Here is a 19,008-nt window from a genome sequence, read left to right as displayed (position 1 = left end):
AGTCTCAAGTCAATAAGGACTGAATCCAAATTTAATCTTTACTTTAGCATACCTCACGCCTCATTGTTTTTTAAAAACTATAATTAATTTATGGCAATGATACAATAGGCATCGTATGTTGAACACGATAATACCCGATACCACGTTTTCATATCCGCTAGACTGGGCTGGATTCTCCGTTAGTGAAACGAGAGAAAGAGCGGACGCGTAAAACGGAAGGAGCCGCTTCCATGGCAACCGCAACCACATTTGTCGCTCGAACATTCTTTCGCTCGACTCCACAGCCCTAAACAGTTTCCACATCAGAAGGCCACAGGCTCGAGGGTTTACGTGAATTCACAACGACATTTTAAGGGTTTATGTGAATTTTGTTTTGTTCATTTTCAATATATCATTCATGCAGTCTAAGGTTTATCAAGGTCGTCTCTCAAAAGGCATTAACTTATAATATACCCAGACACTTCTCGAAAGATGAGCCCACGTACAAAGACCGAACATGAAAGAAAGGCGGAAGTCGAGCCTGTGTCTGTTTCTGTCTGATACGAAAGCTTTCCATAACGCCTTTCGTTGAAAACTTTGGGAGGGTTTTTCAGTAAAAATCACTAGATATGTTTCAGGAGTCTTAGGTTCATTGCAATGTCTTGTTTACATTTCGGTTACGAAAGCGGAACAGTGGTTTACGCCGCGAAATGTAATACCGACGCAAAGTAAATTAACGTTGATTTCTGGTATGTCGCGTTACTACGTGGAGATGGTTTTATAGAAAACAATGCAAATGTTTTCGGCAAAACTAAAAACGAATCAAAGCGAATCGAAGGTAAAACAAAGAAAAATAAAATACAATTATTCAAATATTGGACGGTTTATTTATTAACCTTCTAGAAGTATTAAGAACTTCTCAGTTCTATGCCGTCTGGCTCGTTCTTATGCGTGATCTCTCGCATTCCTTTTCAAAGCGATCTCTGTTTTCAAAAACCACTAATTCTCTAAATCATCTCCTCAAACTTTGCCAGCTTCTTTGCCAACTTATTTCCTCCTTCTCAATAGTGCCAAAGAATGTTGGCAAGTTGACTCTTTATAAATTGGCTTTAGCTCTAACGAGTCTTTCAATTTTTCTATTCCGTTTCTTCGGAGGTCTCAGGGGCAGCACTGTACCATGGACTTGTTTCATCGTAATTGTTCAAGTCGCAGTATGGTACGTCCTTGGTCATTATCTCCTCCAGTTTTCCTACCAAGTCTGCGAAACTTGGGCGAGTTGTTGGATCTTCCCTCCAGCATTCAGTCATCAACTCATATCTAAAAGTGACAAATATAAATGCAGGTGTTTACAACGTAGGGATGTCGCAATTCAAAGTTCTCACAAGGACATCGATGCACTAAATTTGATACCACACACGTATAACCGTGATTCCAATGTAATTCATTGCAGAGTAATAATCTGATGTCAAACACGTCAAACGATGGTCCTCTCTGTACGCCTGAGTAGAAGTCGCAAATGAACGCAGTAATTAACTTCGCAGATAACACTCTGGCAATAACTCTCTCTCAAACAACAACGCACGAGGTACTATAGTAGCCCTTTTGATCTTAAGCGTCACTAATGTCTAACCCAACTTAATCTTTAACTTAACAACAGTTACAACAAAAGCAGTTGTGATTGAGTTTCGATGCAAATGAAGTTATTTGATTGATCTAACAGGTGCCTTTTGATCGTCTCGTCTGATCGTTTGAGTGAAAATACTTCTTAGATGGACTTTTATTGGGGATAGTTACCGACGTTTCGATAAGCTAGGCGGAAGTCATCATCAGAGTTAGGCGAGGAGTTATTAGCCAATTAATCGAGTCTTAAAAATTCTGGTTGGTGAGAACTGAGCATGTGAGCAAAGTAAAACGGAGAAAAGAAAAAACAAAAAAAATAAATTTAAAAAGCGGAAAAAAAGAAAAAGAGCAACTGTGGAAATAACCATGGTAATAGCAAACACAGCTAACCATGACAAAGGCAAATGCATCAATGATATTTTAAAAAATCATCCCCTAAAACGCTGTTGACCGTTACACAGTCATGATGCTTACACTTCATCAGAGCACATGTCAGGTCTCCCCATGAGATAACCTGTCTTCAGTAGCTTACACAATTGGGAATTAGTTAGCGTTGGGTATGGAACTCCTCCTGTGTAGAAGATGAGACGAAAATCACTACACCGGTATAAAGGAAACAAGTCCAACAATTATTGAAACAAAAAGATTTCAGTATAGGTTGTAAAGGAAGCCACATTATTGGTTGATGTTTTAAGCACACGACACGATCTCCTTATCCATAGGCATGAATGGCAAAGGCTCTAAAATAATTCACTTACGGCAAGGTTGATACAAAGCACTAAGAGGAAATAATAGGAAGTTATTTTCTCTTCAAAGCACGAAACACCAATGTATTCATAAAAGTACTTGCAATACCTACGACAAATATTGCAATTGTATATAATAAGCGTTAACATTTACCATGCATTCAATTACAAAAAAAATGGTCACCGAATAAAACGGCTTTATTTGTCACGACGTGAAATAACTAACCCGGTTTGAATTGGACACACATACTATCAATCTATCATCTATCTACAAAAGCTGAAAAATCAAAGGGAATTTACCCATTGTAGCCATTTCCCATAAAAGCACTCCATAGGACCATCTGTGGAGGAAAAGAAGAAATGCCTCTTTAAAAGCTTTACACATTGCTTCTAATTCGAAAAAGAAATATCCCTCCAATACTATGATAAGTTTAATTGATATTTGTTTTGCTTTATTTTTCTTGTCCAATTTCACGAACCTGATGATATTTAACGAAGAACATTTTCTTCGGCTTAAAAAACTCTTACACGGAGACGAATACCTACACATCACTTTTGGTAGTAAAAACACTGTAATAAATCGATTCTGGAGCCATCCATTTGATAGGGAGTTTCTTCGTCTTTTTGATGGTGTAAACGTCTTCATATACTTGACGCATCAGCCCAAAATCTGATACTTTAACTCGATTATCATTGCCAACCAGAACATTACGGGCTGCTAGATCACGATGAACGAAACCCCTCTCGTCAAGATGATTCTAGAGAAGAAAAAAAGAAACTGGTAAAGAACGGCATTTAAAAATTATTCAAGGTTGCTTTCTTCAAATAATAGTTTGAAAAATCTGGACCCATCCCTTTCTTTCTTTTTTGTAACTTTATTTGGTCTTCACCGCTGACTTTTCATATCGTAAGATTATTCAGGAGATTTGAGAAATAAAGTTGAAATTCATTCTCTGTGGCAGTTCCCTTTGGTGAATCGCTTCTGCGTAACATTTATAGTATTCTTTCTTTTCACGTGTCTTTTTTTTCAGGATTACAATCATACGTGAAACGGCAGAGACAAGGAATTTATTTCAATTTTTACTATTACAATTTGGTAGGGTAAATAACTTTGAAATAGAAATAACTGAAACATCAATAGAATAGTTGAGAGATATTATTGAATGAATTAATGATACCATTCCTCTTGCTATTTGTGCAGCAAAAGAAAGCAGCTGCCATGTGGAAAAGTCCTTCTCTCCTACTTTTCCTTGTTCTGTAGCTTCAGTTGAAACCAACTGTGATGGCTTTATCTCTGACTCGGTTTTCTTTGATAAATGTAGAAAAAAGAAAGAAAGAAAATATAAGCTAGATAAACAGATAAGTCCCACAAGAACCTTATTTTGTCATACATGTACTGATCAGTTTATTGAAAGGTTTGCATTGTGTCCTGAGCCACACAGCATACATCCCACTTTTGAGTGTTATAGAAAGAGTGTATGACTGGGGAAAAAAGCAAACGAACAATGAGCATCACTAGAGGCTTACTACGTCGTAAATTGAATGTTTCTCCCTCGTAGTCTTTCGTTTTACCTAATTTCTCTCCTTCAGTTACATTTTATGTGTATATCCAATGTAACATATTTTTATTGAGCGCAACCCCATTTTTTTTTTATTTGACTTACTCACTTGGCATTGATTGCTCTGTGGTTCTTTTTCCTCATAAAAATTCTCTGCTCGTTTTTCCTCTGTGGCCAGATACAGATTGATCTTAAGAACAATAAATAAACGTTTTTGAGAAATCAGAGGATCGCAGGATAAGAGAATAACAGAAAAACAACAACTTTCAGTATGCAATGTTTCTGAAAATGATTTGAGGCCCCGTCTGAAGTTTCATATTATCCAACTATCGCAAAATTCTTAAACACAAGCTTACGTACTTATCTGTCTCACTGGATTCTAACAATGAATTCAACTACTTGTGCATTTACTAATGTCGAATATAAATCGTTTTTGTTTTTTTTTTGTTTTGTTTTTGAAGGGGAGAGGATGTAAGCATACCTGGATTGACTACATCACAAATATGAGTGAGAAAAGTGGAAAACAGGTTTTATAAGACCCTGTCATTTTAAGAAGCGAATGTCGGTCAGAAAGTTATGACTGAACTTGAAAAGACCATAATTTGATCCACAATCTTCTGGTCCTTGTGCAAAGATAGCAATTGAAGAAATCGAAAAATTCCAAGCTTGGAAATATATTATGTGCTTGAATCAATGACTTCCGTGTACTTGTTAGTCGTCTCTAACAACTGAGATACGAAGCCTGAAGTTGGAAGCGAGCAGAAAAATTGTAGCAGCCCCCTTATAATGCCCCCTTGCAACTAAAATGTCTGGTTTGGGTAACTGGATCTAAATTCTACTGAATATTCATTAAATATTTTCCCCACCGATTGCCTTTTCTTTCGTAACCAGTCTAACAAGTCACCATATGGAACATACTCCAACACCAGGAATTTGTGCTTGCGCAGTGTGGAACATCCAACAAGAGACACAATATTCGGGTGTGCAGCTAACAACTTCATTTGGGATATTTCATTAAGAAAGTCTAACACTTGTTCCTCGCTTGAATCAACTAGGGAAAACATTAAGATGTTAGAAGTTTAAACATTTTGTTCCACGGATTTCCCTTTTGGAGACGCGACGGCCTTTGAAAATGTATTTCCGTTTTATGTGAAATATAGCGAATTGAAATTTAGTTTAGTTGATTCGTTTTGAAAAGTTTTCTTTCACGTATAAACCAACATAATATATAGCTTGATGGATAACTTTTAAAATGTGAAGTCTACATTTCCAAAAATATCGCCTTAACTACATAAATTTGGATGTTTCAGAGATGTTTAAGATAAAGTAAACTGAAGTAGAAAATTCGAAATTTGAAACAAAAATCGTCTTAAAAGCCTTAATAGGGTTTTAAAGTACCTTGCAATTCTTTAACCGCCACCACGTGGTTTATGTCATCTTGCTGCTGTTTTTTTCCAGGGTCAAAAATTTCAATTCCTTGTCGTTTCTTAAGAGTGGCCTTATAGACCACGCCGAAGGCGCCGCGGCCCAGCTCCTCTTCGTATTCTATTTCCTCAGGGAGAATTTCCCATTTGTCAAGTGCGATAATTTCACGCGTATGCCTTATTGATCTAAGAAAAACAACTACAAAGTCAGTCTTTTAAGATAACCAGATGTGGCTCCTCCTTTGTCACAGATTGTTTGAAATTCTGAGGGGTACCAGAGATTAAAAATTTTATAACCTACACTTTCATATGGAATATCTTTTCAAGACGCGTCTTGTGATGAAGACAGATTACTTTGTCGACTATTGGGTGGAAACGACCGTGATAGCAAGGAATGTGATCATCGAGGTTCGTATGCACAAACTAGTGTTCTAAAAATTCCCACTGTCACGAAAAGAGCGAAATAATTGTTTCATATGTATACATCAGAAGTATTTTCTGTGTGTTTGACGTAATGAAAACACTTCTGATTTACTCATTCAAGATAAACAATGGCTCGAATTGGATCGATGATTTGAAAACTGGAAAACATACAAATTCACCAACGTCGTAAACCGCTACGTTCTCAAACATCCATGGAGAAGGCTAAAATGATCAGGCGAAATATTGTGTGCTTTACATTTGATGAATTTCATGATTTAAGTCAAAAACTATTACAACTAACAGGAAACGTAGTAATCAGCAAGTAGAATTAACCTTTTCATTTGCTTGTGATGTGACTTCCTGTAGCACCAGAAGCCTGTAATGAAGCACAGCACTACCAAGCCTGCAGCGGTAGCCAGTGATACGTACACTATCGTGTTGTTGACCTTCGAGGGTACTTCTTCTCCTGTCGCTGAAACTGCAAGAAAATATGCAAATCTGTGTTCACAGGCTTTCCCTATTATTTCACCTTCATGTAAGCTGACAAAGTACATTTCCAAGAATGTTTTCCTCGTCAATTTTACATCAGCAGTGCAGGTGAAGAAAAAGGAAAAAAAAGACAAGACTATTCCGGAAAAGTACCTGTGTCCGAAAGATACCAAACCAGAATTTTTAATACGGAGAACTGTCAAAGAAAAACTTGCTGATTATGAATTTCCTTATGTTGTTGACTTTAAAGGATTTCTATTCAGGAAATCACATGAACCTCAAGGGAATTCTGCACCGGCAGGTTTTCTTTGAGAATAACCGGCAAGTTTCCTGCCAACGTATTTGGCGGGTAACATCTCATAGACAAACGCTTTCGCTAAACCAAATTTAACATTCTAAGTTTAAACGAAGCTTTTCTTTAAACTCTCCTATCAATATTTTCTTCCTGTGTTGGTAAACTCAACAGGAACGTTTTTGCTCATGTTTACCTTCGTTGCAAAGATTTTTGCCACAACATCGCACTTGGCAAGCATCACTTGACTCAACGCAACCAGCGAAAAAATATCCAGTGTTGTTACAGTTTAAGTGATAAGTGCACCCATACTCAAAGTGCCTAGTAACGCTGGATCCATCCCGTGAGGTCTGTTGCATCGAGGCATGATAACAGCGATCAGCCCTTGAACTCATACAGACGTGTTCATGGCGTCTTTTTTGGCATTCGTCGTGGGAAACAGTGCTGCTGCATTTGAAACAACTCAACTTCGATTCTACAATGAAGAAATTTGTTCGATTAGATGACTATATACAAAACTATTGCCAGTATTGTATTGTTAATAATCATGCAATTCAGCCTTATTAGGCTGCCATGCGATTTTTATTAAAGCTATCTATCTATCTATCTATTTATCTATCTTGTTCCATGCATAGCATCCGTATATCGATCGAGTTATGGATGCACGCGGAAAGTTTGGAGAGTGCGAGAGAAACGCTTGCTTCTTGAGTCCTCCCCGAACTTCCCGAGGGTGTCCATGACTTGATATACGCACAGCTAAAGCAACAACCAATTCCTTTATAACAGAGCATGCCGACACAAGTTATGCTCGAAAAAAAAGGGTTATTACAACTAAGTCGGGTTGAAAAGGTAATCGTGTCCTACCCGGAAACTATGAATGAAACGACCAAGAAATATTTCAAGACCAAATCTTTATTCAAAGAATTGTTAATTTTCCGCTCAGAAGCGAAAAACGAACGAATTTCTTGTATGCACGTGACCACGTAGTAGATTCAGCATGCTTGAATCTTTGTTTACTAAAATCTACGGCCAGAATATTGTGTAGGTTTGACGGTGTTGTAAATTTTTAAAACTTATGAAATTAAAGGGTTTTTAAATCTTCTATTGAACAATACTTTAATATTAAAGGAAATATTAAAATTTAAAAATAATTTCAAAGCCAAAATTTCTTGCATTTACGAGTCACGTGTATTAGATTTACCCTGCTTGAATTGTTGTTCACTATAGTTTACGACCATAAAATTGCGTAGCTTTCTATTGAAAACTGTACGATTTCAAAACACTGAACAACATTTAGTGTGGATATCGATGCTTGAAAACAACATTTACCGTTCTAATGAAGAGTTCCCAAAGTCGCACAGTCTCAGTTGAAGTCAGAAAGCTCAGTTTTTTTTCAGCCATAATTCGCATTGCGTTTGAGAATGATGTATAGTCAACTCCAAAATTAATTTCGTCGCTTGAAAGAACTTCATGCTCATTGTTTTTCTAAACGAGTATTATTTAGCATATCTACTTCTCGTTTTGAGCCCTAAAAGTTCTATTTCAATGGGGATGTAACGGAAAAAAATTTGAAATCTTTGAAACATGCGGCTAAACACGACGGGAACTTTCAGCCGAAGCGAAATTGCACACGTCGTGTGTTGGATGCACGGCCGTGCGGTACATATGGAGTTTTAGCATGGTAGTTCCATAGGAAGTAAGAAGGCCTTGCGCGTGCGGTATCTTATAATATTAGATGATCAACTTGGTTATTTTTCTCAGTAGGGATGGGTTTTGACTTCTTATAAACTGAGGAAGAGAAATGATACGCGCATTTCGGCTACACTTAAAGCGATTCATCATACTGTTGTCATCATGTATATCTAAGTTTTGTATATTTTTTGTTGCAAATTTCTTCAGCAGAATTACTGTAACAGAGGTCAGCATTCTCTCATACCTTCATTTAAAAAATTTGGTAGATAGAGTAATAGTAATGACTGATTGATCGAAATTAACTTGAGATCAACGTATAGCAACATGTAACAGCAAGACTAATGAACAAGAACCTACATAAAATAAAAGAAAGAAAATGAGAATGGAAAAAAAAGCTAAAGTTGTAATTACCTTTGTTACACAAGTTGTCGTCACAGCATTCCACAAATGATTTATCAGACGTGACTTTGCACTCTTCAGTTGCGGCGCACCCTTTGTAAAATTTTTGGTAGTTGCCTCTGTTGGAATATTCGAGTTTGACACAGCGGTTCCTTGGCAACGTACAGGACACTTCTGTTTGCTTCCTGGCACAGTCAGCAAATGATATGTTGCTTGTGCAATGGTAACAGGTAATATCTGAATAAAAAAAAAATAGGAGCAACATCATTTTCTTCTGCAAGATGTTGGCAGACATTTTTCTAAGTAACGAAGTGGTCTGACTATTCTTCACCGATTAACTGTAGTTAATTTCATACGTTGCAAAATCAGGCATTGAAGGGATTGAACCCATGCTATACCTCAAGTATACCAGTTAGGCGCCGTTACCAATGGGACCACGAAGCCAGATATTGAAAGGGGGAAAAACTGGCCCTAATATCAAAATTTGCCATCAAGGTGCACCATTAACATCTACCTCTTTGGTCCCCTCGTCATGTCAGGAACCTTTGGTATCCAGCCTTGCACTAGCCATGGGCAGAAACCTGATTTACGCTTACCTTTATTGCAGAGGTTGTTTTCACAGCATTCTACAGAGTCCTTCTTTTCTTTTGTACACCGATCTGCTGAGGTACATCCTTTGTAGAAGACGGCGGCTTGTTCATTATCGTCTTGTGTCGAATTTCTCTCCTTAAAGCAATACTGTTGTGGAAATGAACAGTTGACTACAACCTGTTGGGCTTCGCAGTCGGTGAAAGACGAATTACTTGAGCACTGAAAACATGCAATACCTGAGAAAAAAATGATCATTTGATTGGTCAACGGTTTGAAAGAATATTTTTTTTTTCCTTTTTTGTATATTTGCTATAGTACATAACGTTTTTTCTCCGTCATGCCTGTTTTATTGTACAGTACTTTTCAGTTGCGGATGCTGTTAGATTGCTTATTGGATCCAGTTTTTTCGTGGGAAAAAAAGTCAAATGCGATGTTTTAAAGGTATTGTTTCGATTAATTAATAAAAGGACTTAAATTTGTAATGTGTCGGCGATCAACAAATCACTTGTATGATAACAGGTCAAATCGGATTCTAGTCAGTCTGTTACCCGAAGAGGCTATCGCAATTTTTTTTGTTTTGAAGATCATTTTTTTTGCTTACCACTGGCTGGCCGTTCACAGATATACAGAAACCAACGATCGCACTTCTGATCTTTCCACAAACCGAAGTATTTTTCAGCACCCACGACCACGCAATCTTCGCTATCATTCCAGTTGTCAGGCTGCCTCTTTGCCCAATTAGTGAAGTTGACGGTACTGTTATCCACTTCCCACACAAATCTTCCTTCGTGATGGATGTCACTGAGGCCAATCCACACGTACTACAGAATAAAATATCTTGCTTAAAAGCAAACCATCAGGGTGTGTCACAGCCTCATACACTGTGCAAAACGTTTATGTTATCAATTTAAAAATATTTTATCACACCCGAGTGATCCAAGGTAATTCAGAAGATGAAACAATTTGGGCGTGGTTTGACCTCTCAATATCTTTAAACTCGAATTTCTGAGCAGTATCTTACAAAACAAAAGCAAATCCGGAAATACACATCCTTTTTCAATTCCAGCAATATAGAAACTATTTTCCTGGAAGGTAAAAAAAGTTTACCGAAAAAGCACGAATAGTGAAGGGCTACCAGCGCTATTGCGTATGGACATAAATTGGGATGTTTGAATCACTGTGGGGGACGCGGGGGGGGGGGGGGTGGGGGGACTTGATGGCTAGTGCCCAGGACTCCGAGTCAAGAGGTCCGGGTTCGAGATCCGGCTGGTTCAAAGTGTTATGTTCTTAGGCAAAACACTTTTCTCTCACAATGCCTCTCTCAATCCCGGAGTACAAATGTGTACTGTTGAATTGTTAGGGAAGCCTGATGAAATGCCGAGGGGTAACCTTGCTATGGACTAGTATCCCATTTCAGAGGGGAGTGGTGCTACTCCTAGTCACTTCATGCTGAGGAGACCGGCATAAGCTCCGGCTGGGTGAGTCACTCGGCTCAAGTGCACGTTATACTTTTACTTTAAAGTAAATAGCACTAGATTTCTATCAGCAGTCAACTATTCATTAATAACGTTAAGGGCTGTTATCGGTAGTAATGGAAATATTACCTCGTTTGTCGTTGTAAGTCCTGTGATCTGGAGGAAGACTTTCGTAAAATTGTTCTCGGGTGCATCGTCTATTTTTATCAAATACCCATCAGATACATGACAGTCCTCTTTTGCAGCTTTCCAAGACGAAACAGATTTACTTCCTTTGTAACATGACGAGCCATAAAAATACCAAGTGGAAGGACACGGAAGTTTGCCTATAGAGGAAGCAAGATGTAGTTGACACAATAAAGCTTGTTTGATTTTCTTATGTACATTTTACTCTTTCCTGAGACTGCACCGACAGTTCTCTTTAAATCTTTACTTGACACCAAGTATCCATAAAATATCAAGCTGAATAGAGATGAGAATAAAGAAAAATGTAAACTGAAAAATTTTTAAAGGAAGGATTAAGGTGAGATTTTGTTCAAATTTCTCTCAGAAGCTCTCAAGCATCATTTATATGTGCATTTACATGTGCAGCAAGAAATTGTCTCAAAAGATTTTGAGCAGATAAATAACTTCGTAACACTGTTAGAAATGGCCTTTCTCTTGACTGATTGTTGACAGTTTATTTGCTATTCTTATTTCGATTGTAATCATCGACTGTAATTGTGATCATTCCACTTTGCAAAATTTTCTTCAAACTCGAAATTAAACAATAGACATACAGAGAAAAGGTGATCACTGCGCCTACCTCTCGGCTTCTCACAGATGTAATCAAAAGTATGAGAACAAGGATAGTCATGCCATCGTCTTTCGCTTATGCTGTGGGCAACACAGTATTCTCCTCCACTTGGTTGTCTCCCTGCCCAGTTATTGTAAACTGACCCATTGAAAAGAGTACCATCACTCCAGGCAAATTCACCATCATGGAGCCAGTCAATCAAACCAATCCAAATTAGTTCACTTCCGATACCTGACGATATCTCGTCAACAAAATCCATCTCTTTTTTGTTTGTTATACTAACAAGGTCTCCGCCAAATCCTAAACACACTGAACGAGCATTGCCCCAGCTAAGTTTCGTTGAGAAAAGAAAGTTGGTCATGATCTTGTAGCATGAGCTGTCAAAAGCTCTCCATTCAAAAGGACAGTCTAAAGATAAAGCGAAACATGACGAAACAGTCATTTTCTATGATCAACAAAAATTTATGGCAATGCTTGAAACGAAAACACAACATTGCCTGCACTTACTGTTTTACATGCTAAATAAAATCGTTTAGTAATAAAATATGTCAAAGTATTTGTTAATGCACTCACAAGTCATGTGCATAAATTAATGTCAAGACGCACACGAATCATTTTTCGACCAAACTCACCTAATTATTATATGCCGTTGTAGTATAACAAAAAGGTACAATTTCCATAAGAATGGCCAATGTTTTTCTCTTTAACCGATGGCAAAAAAATGTATGCAAATTTGAAAGGTAAACGAGAAATGTCTTTCAGCGGGCGAGCGACTGACCGGGCTGACCACAGAGAAGCTGTCAGCTCTAGGGAACCTTATTAACTTTTATGTAAGACACGAAAAGCACCCATTAGCAGTAATCCAGTAACCATACACCTGTTTAAGGGTGTAAGCATATCTTTTCTTTACACAATTTCACCATCAATCCTTTTCATGTTGTGGAAATTTCGAAATTATAATCATTGTAACGTGTGGTTGATTTGATCCTAGAATGATCGTGACTTAAGTGCAACAATTTAAGGTTACTTTTCATGAAAACAGTTTAGAACTCATCCCCACGAAAGATTGATTATGTTTACGTAAGTCTGCTATTTAAATAAGCGCATGTGGTAAAATTAATTAAGACAGCACGCGTGGTTTTGTGAGGGGCATGGAACGTAGCGTGACAGTTTAGTTTTTCTTGAATTCCTCCGATTAGAATGTTTCACCTTTTTTGGCAGCTTAACAAAAATATGTTTTAATTTCTAGTATATCTAAGAAAGATAGGAAGGCAAAACGAACACGGACGTCATAATATGAACAACTAATCCATCTCAACACAGCAGTGTTCGGTAATCGAGGGCTGTACTTGCTTGAATCGTACAATATTACAGGCCAAAGATTGTTGGGAACAAAAAAAAAACAATAATCTTTTTTTCCTTGCTTCCGTATTGCAATCTTCACCAACACCACCATGACTTAAATGGTGAAGTGATAACAGCTTTCTTCACTTTTTAAGAGGCGTTTTTTGACTTCTGAGTCGATATTGCCAATCGATTGAAGTCTATCCGCCGTATTTGCAATTGTCCTTGTATTTTGTTTTAACGTTAAAATTTCACTTGTACCATTAAAGATCTTACCTTTCCGGCTTGCTGTACGCAGCGGTCCTCTAATTAAATAGGTTACTGTTAACAAACGTAAGCATCTTGAAAGAAAGTATCGACATATTTCTGCCCTCGCCTTCCAAAGCGTGCAACTCGTAATCGAAGTATGGTTTACTTTTCCAAGAAATCAAATTCCTTGCGTACCACGCAATCCAATTCAGTGACAACAGTCCATGGCTGGCTTGCAGCCATTCTTTTTAGCAAAGCCATCCGTGAATGGAGTTAAAACGTATTGATGAACTGAGTGTTAATTCACCTTGTTGAATAGTTTATGTTATATGATAATTGCCTGTTTACACAAGGGTCTAATATTATTCGCGATGTGTTTCGGTGAAATGAAAGCTAACTTTGCTGGGCACCGGTCATGTAACAAGCGCATATTGTTTAGCACCGCCTCCATTGGCCCCCGTAGGCATTAGTATTTTTTGGTTGTTTTTTTTTTTGCTCCTTTTTATTTATTTTTATTTTTTATTTTTTTATACACACCTCCGTCAGTAAACACGACACTGAATGCAAAGCCATAATCAAAGAATTGTTAAATGAAGGACCACTTCCAAGATTTTTCTGTAAAGGGTGATTAGTAGCCTAGCATTTTGCCAAGTAGTTAATGGCAGTTTATTATAACAAATTACGGGTCGGCATATTCCTGTTCATGTGCCTCAATGTCCTTTTTATATTGAACAACAATTTTCCCCAAACTTTTAAGTAAGCAATTTTAGAAGTTGACCCGCAGCACGTTTCTTCATATTTTTTCAAGTTTTAAGACTTAACAGTACGGTGAACCTGAATTATGGCCTTGAGCTCAGGACTTTTGCCATTTCAGAGGAATTTTTACGTTGTTTTTTTTGTTTTTTCCTTGTGGTTATTGTTTGGTGACCTAATTTGCAGTTTCCATCAACGCTTACCATCATTTCCCAAATCGGGAAAGAATCATTTCCGATTGTAGATATGGTTTTCAAATCGTTTTTAATTCATGTAAGTTTTGTTGCTTCAAATTACATAACAATGCTAGGCGTTTTTCTTTTACAGTCGAATGTTAACCCAAGGAACCAGGTAATATACAACAAATTGTCCCTACGTTTTCTATTTCAAATTATGACCTAGATCTGACCGTCCACCTGGCGTGTTGATGATAGTGACTTTACCACTATTTTCAAATTATTGTGTGCGAACTTAGAAGAACGTGGATAAGACAGTTGTAATATAATGAATCTGAAGCGAAGGCCCTTCGTATTGTTCAGTCAGATACGTATACTTGAAAATATTGAATCCATGGCTGCCGGAAGAGTTATGGTGATGATTTGTTCTCAATCTGAAACAAATCATTTGCATTTGGATGGAACGCTTTGAATCCGAAGTTCCAACCGTTTAGATTGATGCCACACAAACTGCTTTCCTGGTATAGTGGCCATGAGCTTTTCATTGAAAGCTTTGAAAAAAAAAATGTGACGGTTTCCTTAGCCATGCAAGAGCTTTTTCTTCTTCAAATATATGAAAATAAACATCTGTCAATCACAACACAGAATTGTTTATATAGCTGGCCCGCCGGTCCTCGCAGGCAAGTCATGTTGGGTTTGTTTTCTTTAACCTGCTGAGAAAAGGGTTTTGCAAAAAAATGAAATTATTACAGAGTATTCTTGAGCTTTTTTCTCCAAAAGGAAAAATGCCAGGTTTGACGATTGTCCGAGTTGCAACAGACCATCGTTAAAAAAAACCGCAATAATTCAATATACAAAAATAACTTATACACAGCTTGAATGTATAAAACAAGGAAAAGATAAATGATAAGGCAACTATCTTCCGTGGGGTTTTATCTGATTTTTAAGCTCCGAATATTTTTTTTGTCACTGGTAACTGTCAAGTTCAGGGGAATATAAGCCAAGCTGACTTTTTTCTTTTCAGAATTCGCCTTACCGTTGATGTGCCAATGTAAAACGAAACATCTTACAAACAAGACCAGTCAAACGTGAACAAAACATTATGCATCTGGAGAGTAGCCACCAAAAATCTTGGAATCGCCCACTAAATCGTTCAGAACCCTTGTTGAAATTATACGTCCTTCTCCCTCCCTGATATGAAAGTCAATGCCTCAGAGAAGTTTGCAACCAGGGAAATCATTCACGGGACAGAGTTTCGCCGCCAATAAGTTAAAACGAATTTTCAATTTTTCCTCCATTGATTTCCGATTCAATGCACCATACCTTTTAATTCTAGAGTTTTACAAAACTGTGGTGAATGGTTGCGTGCGTGACTAACAACTGGGGCCCAATCTGTTTATCAACAGTTTAATCGAAAGATCTAAAGTGATTGGTGGAAAAAAAAAATTATTGGTTAGCCATCAAGATTTGAAACCTTTGCGTTTCTTGATGTTTATCAATTGTGAAACGGTGATAGGCGAGTTTTTAAAACTTTAAAACGGCACAAAGTTGTTTTTTTAAGTTTGGTAACACCCTCTGAATTGAATACAACTGATGTATTTTGTAAACACGTTTTCTAAATTACTATCCTTTTTGCAAATCTGTAACCGTGACTTGATACATGAAACTTTGTTTGTCAGATGGCAGCACTTGAATGGAAAATTACCACAGAATGGCATTGTTGACAACGTCATTCATACAGAGACAGATTTTCGATTAGAGAAAAAGTTTTCGTGCCATGGATGTGTGGGACTGAAACTCGTAGGGACTAGAACGAAAATCACAGGTCATGTAAGGTGTAGTAGATGTGTAGTTGGCGGGTTAAGGCTAATTAAACCTGGCAAAAGTTTATGACACTGAGAAACACATAACAATTTATTAAACTTTTTCCTAAACCTTAACACGTTGATTTTATTTCCATTATTCGTGATAATTTAACAGCGAAATTTATTTTTCGTTAAACAAAGAAACATAAAAGATATAACTGCACTTTTCATTATCTGCGCAAAATATCATCTCACTAAACTTAATACTTCAGCACGAAGGGTGGTTTTTGTTGGTTTGGTTTGGTTCGGTTTTGCGGGTTGGTTTATCAACTGAGTTGATAAGTCAGGTGCCCTCCACATATTGTTTTAAAAGCTGACGTTTCGACAGTCATTGCTCTGGCGAAGGGCTGACGCTCAAAATGTCAGCCCTTGAAACTCCGTACGGTGGCCAATTTGAACTAGCAACTAAGTGGATAATAACAAATTATTTTCTTATTCTCCCTCACCGACGCAGCACCACAGTTTCTTTAGAAACTTAACCTCTTTATTCATTTATATTTTAGTTCTTCCATTATTTAGGACTGAAGCCAGCTAACTAACCAAAAATCAACGAACCACTCATGATAGTTCGTCATAGTTCAAAAAACTGGCTTCTGTTTTCTGCCTTGTCGCTGATTTCTTAAGATGGCTATAGTTCTGTGTAGAGATAAACCGCATATGGTTAGGAACTTCACTGTAAACTGTTGTAAAATAATAACTATTCAGATATGATAATTAAAAGCTCGACATTATCTGTTAATATTGCTCGAAACTCAAAATATCAACACAATTTAAATCCAAAAGGGAATTCGAGGGATTCTGTTCCTCCTTTTCTCTCTAAGGAGGATTTAAAGAGGTTTTCACCTAACTAATTACAACCATTACAATTTTTCAAATGTGATTGGTGCATTGGCTGCTTTATTTTTCTAATCATTTGTACAGTTGCACTAGAACAGTGTGATTGGACAGTTAGCTGTAATCGGTCAGATGAAGCAGCCAATCATACTAAGTTCGCTGAGCTAAATCCACTATTCACAGAATCGATCACGATAACCATAGCAACAACCATTTAATTCGAGAGGAATCCAATTCGGTCTGAAATCATCCAAGCGATTAACAACTAGCAACTATCAACTGCTCATAGAGCCGAACCAAAAGAAAAGAAATGTAGACCATCAATAAGCTCTCAGCTCTTTTAAGTTTGACGTGAACTCAAGTTTAAGGCGTTTATCTATATTTTATCGTTATAAGGGTTCTAACGATGACTCTGTTGGCGTTATTTTGTGCTCGATAATTCACGACTTTCAAGTCAGTTTCTCTGCCAAGTGTTTTCCCAAAATTGTAATGCGTAATTTTGATGTTCAAGCCCCTTTTTCTCGGAATTACTATCGGATAATCTTTCCTCGGTTGTACCGGGACTGTTGCTTTCAACTCTGGTGTGGAGCATGTCTTTTTGCACCGCAGTCATGACATCTGACGTATCTCTTACACGACTTAATCCTCCTCTTTTTGGCAGTGTTTGGTGTTCGTGTTATGTTTTTTTCTTCCCCTTTTGTCACTAGTGTTTCCCTCAAGGTGATTTTATATATTTTATACCTAAACGCGGTACATTGATAAACCACGACAGCCTAGTTGCAGTTCTTCCGCGCTATTCTTCACTGTCTAATGGCTTTGATATCGTATTCCTGGGGAAAATTTCCACTTGATAAAATCACCTTTGCATGAGAGCAGGCCTGATTTCCCACCACAGAAATATACCTACACTTTTTCAAACAAAGCAAGGAGAAATTAGCTGTCAATCTTATATCATTCGAAAGTGTTAATTTTTAATCTCGTCATCAGTGAAATAACCCTTGAAGGCTTTATGACATATTTAAACCCCTTTAAAGCTTCCTACAAAGTTACCGATTTCATGTTCACTTGATGCGATTCATCTTCGCTTCCATCACATGTCAATAACTATTCCTTATTCTCAATTTCTTAGACTTCGTCGTTTATGTAGTGACGGCTCTGATTATTTACAACAAAAACAGAGGTAATGTGGCAGTTTTTCGAAAAAACGTGGCTATCCTGTTTCTGTTGCTCAAGCAGGCCACCACAGCGCCAAAAAAATGATCGACCAGTCACACTACAAATGGTAAAGAAGGAAAATATCGGTATATTCCATTCACACTCAAATTCACCCTCACAATCAAGCAGTTAAATCCATCATTCTTAGAAACTTTAAAGTACTTCAAAAGATCCCGAAATTGGTAGTATCTTTTCGCAGCCTCCTCTAATTTCATTCAAAAGCGACCACCTCATAAATAAATATTAAGTCTTCACTAAACAGCACGAAAACAGTTAAGCCTTTTGGACAGATAAGTTTATTTGGGAGAGCCCGGCAAGAACCAAACGGAAACACTATAGGCAGGAAAACTGGTTAGGAACCGAGGCCTTAGCTACGGAAACTATAAACCCATCCTACGGAGGATTAACAAAACTAGCCGATAGTAAAGCAAGACTTCACTAAAAATTTCATAACCCAAGCGATCCATCAAGATTAGAGATCATTTCACGTGCGCCTCCGCCAATGTCATCTATTGTATAACTTGTACTTATTGCAAAAGACATGCATTGGCGAAACATAAGGACAGCTCCGTGACCCTTTCTGAGAACAACTTTGCGACGTAGAAAGGAATAATAAGGACGCATCCAACCATTTGTAGGATACTGAAACGGGTTATCTATTGCTTGAGGCAAATAAAGCCTTCAGACCCATCTAATTTTTTTTTCATCGTTTATTTAGTTTAACCTAAACAAGTTTTACAATTTTCATTTTCTGATACTCGTCCCTTTATATTCATTTAAAGACAATGTTAAGACTTGTCCTTAATATTAAATGCGGTTTTAAGCGTTGTCAAAATTTAATCTCGTGGCGTTGTCAATGTCTTTTGGCCTGTTCACTTCTTTTCCACTGTCATGCCCTGTATTGATTTAAAAAGAAAAAGGGTATCAAGAAAATTTCTCGTCACATGAACCAGCACATTCCAGCTGGCTCTTTTTTTCCGAAACATCAGCTCTGTCCTTACCAGACGATCGCAAAGATCGCAAGACCTCGGACAATTTTCTGCTGCATGATCGGTTTCGCAAAATGGAGGATTATAATTGCTATGCC

At 37.5% G+C, this 19,008-nt stretch overlaps 1 protein-coding gene across 1 annotated transcript; it reads right to left on the bottom strand.

Moving 5' to 3' along the window:
- Positions 1-876: 876 nt before the first annotated feature.
- LOC131790274 (uncharacterized) lies at positions 877-11,889 on the bottom strand. Its single transcript, XM_066169035.1, has 15 exons — positions 11,495-11,889; positions 10,819-11,015; positions 9,816-10,035; positions 9,220-9,450; positions 8,636-8,860; positions 6,729-7,007; positions 6,085-6,229; positions 5,303-5,514; positions 4,771-4,955; positions 4,014-4,094; positions 3,524-3,652; positions 2,892-3,103; positions 2,646-2,686; positions 2,074-2,170; positions 877-1,296 (listed from the first exon to the last, which is right to left on the bottom strand). The coding sequence occupies exons 1-15, from the start codon at positions 11,844-11,846 to the stop codon at positions 1,116-1,118; spliced, it is 2,787 nt and encodes a 928-aa protein (XP_066025132.1). The 5' UTR covers positions 11,847-11,889; the 3' UTR covers positions 877-1,115.
- Between the last annotated feature and the right edge of the window lie 7,119 nt (positions 11,890-19,008).

Source organism: Pocillopora verrucosa, chromosome 1 (genome assembly GCF_036669915.1).
Source record: "Pocillopora verrucosa isolate sample1 chromosome 1, ASM3666991v2, whole genome shotgun sequence".
Taxonomy (NCBI): Eukaryota; Metazoa; Cnidaria; class Anthozoa; order Scleractinia; family Pocilloporidae; genus Pocillopora; species Pocillopora verrucosa.
This window is presented reverse-complemented; position numbering and strand designations above follow the sequence as displayed.

What these genes read in the sequence shown, in the direction of transcription:
- LOC131790274 (XM_066169035.1), bottom strand. Translation starts at nt 11,846, where the DNA reads ATGACCAACTTTCTTTTCTCAACGAAACTTAGCTGGGGCAATGCTCGT. An exon ending in CAAAAATCTTTGCAACGAAG is followed by an intron (nt 6,230 to 6,728) that starts GTAAACATGAGC and finishes ATTTTCTTGCAG; the next exon opens with TTTCAGCGACAGGAGAAGAA. An exon ending in ATGGGAAATGGCTACAATGG is followed by an intron (nt 2,171 to 2,645) that starts GTAAATTCCCTT and finishes TCTTCTACACAG; the next exon opens with GAGGAGTTCCATACCCAACG.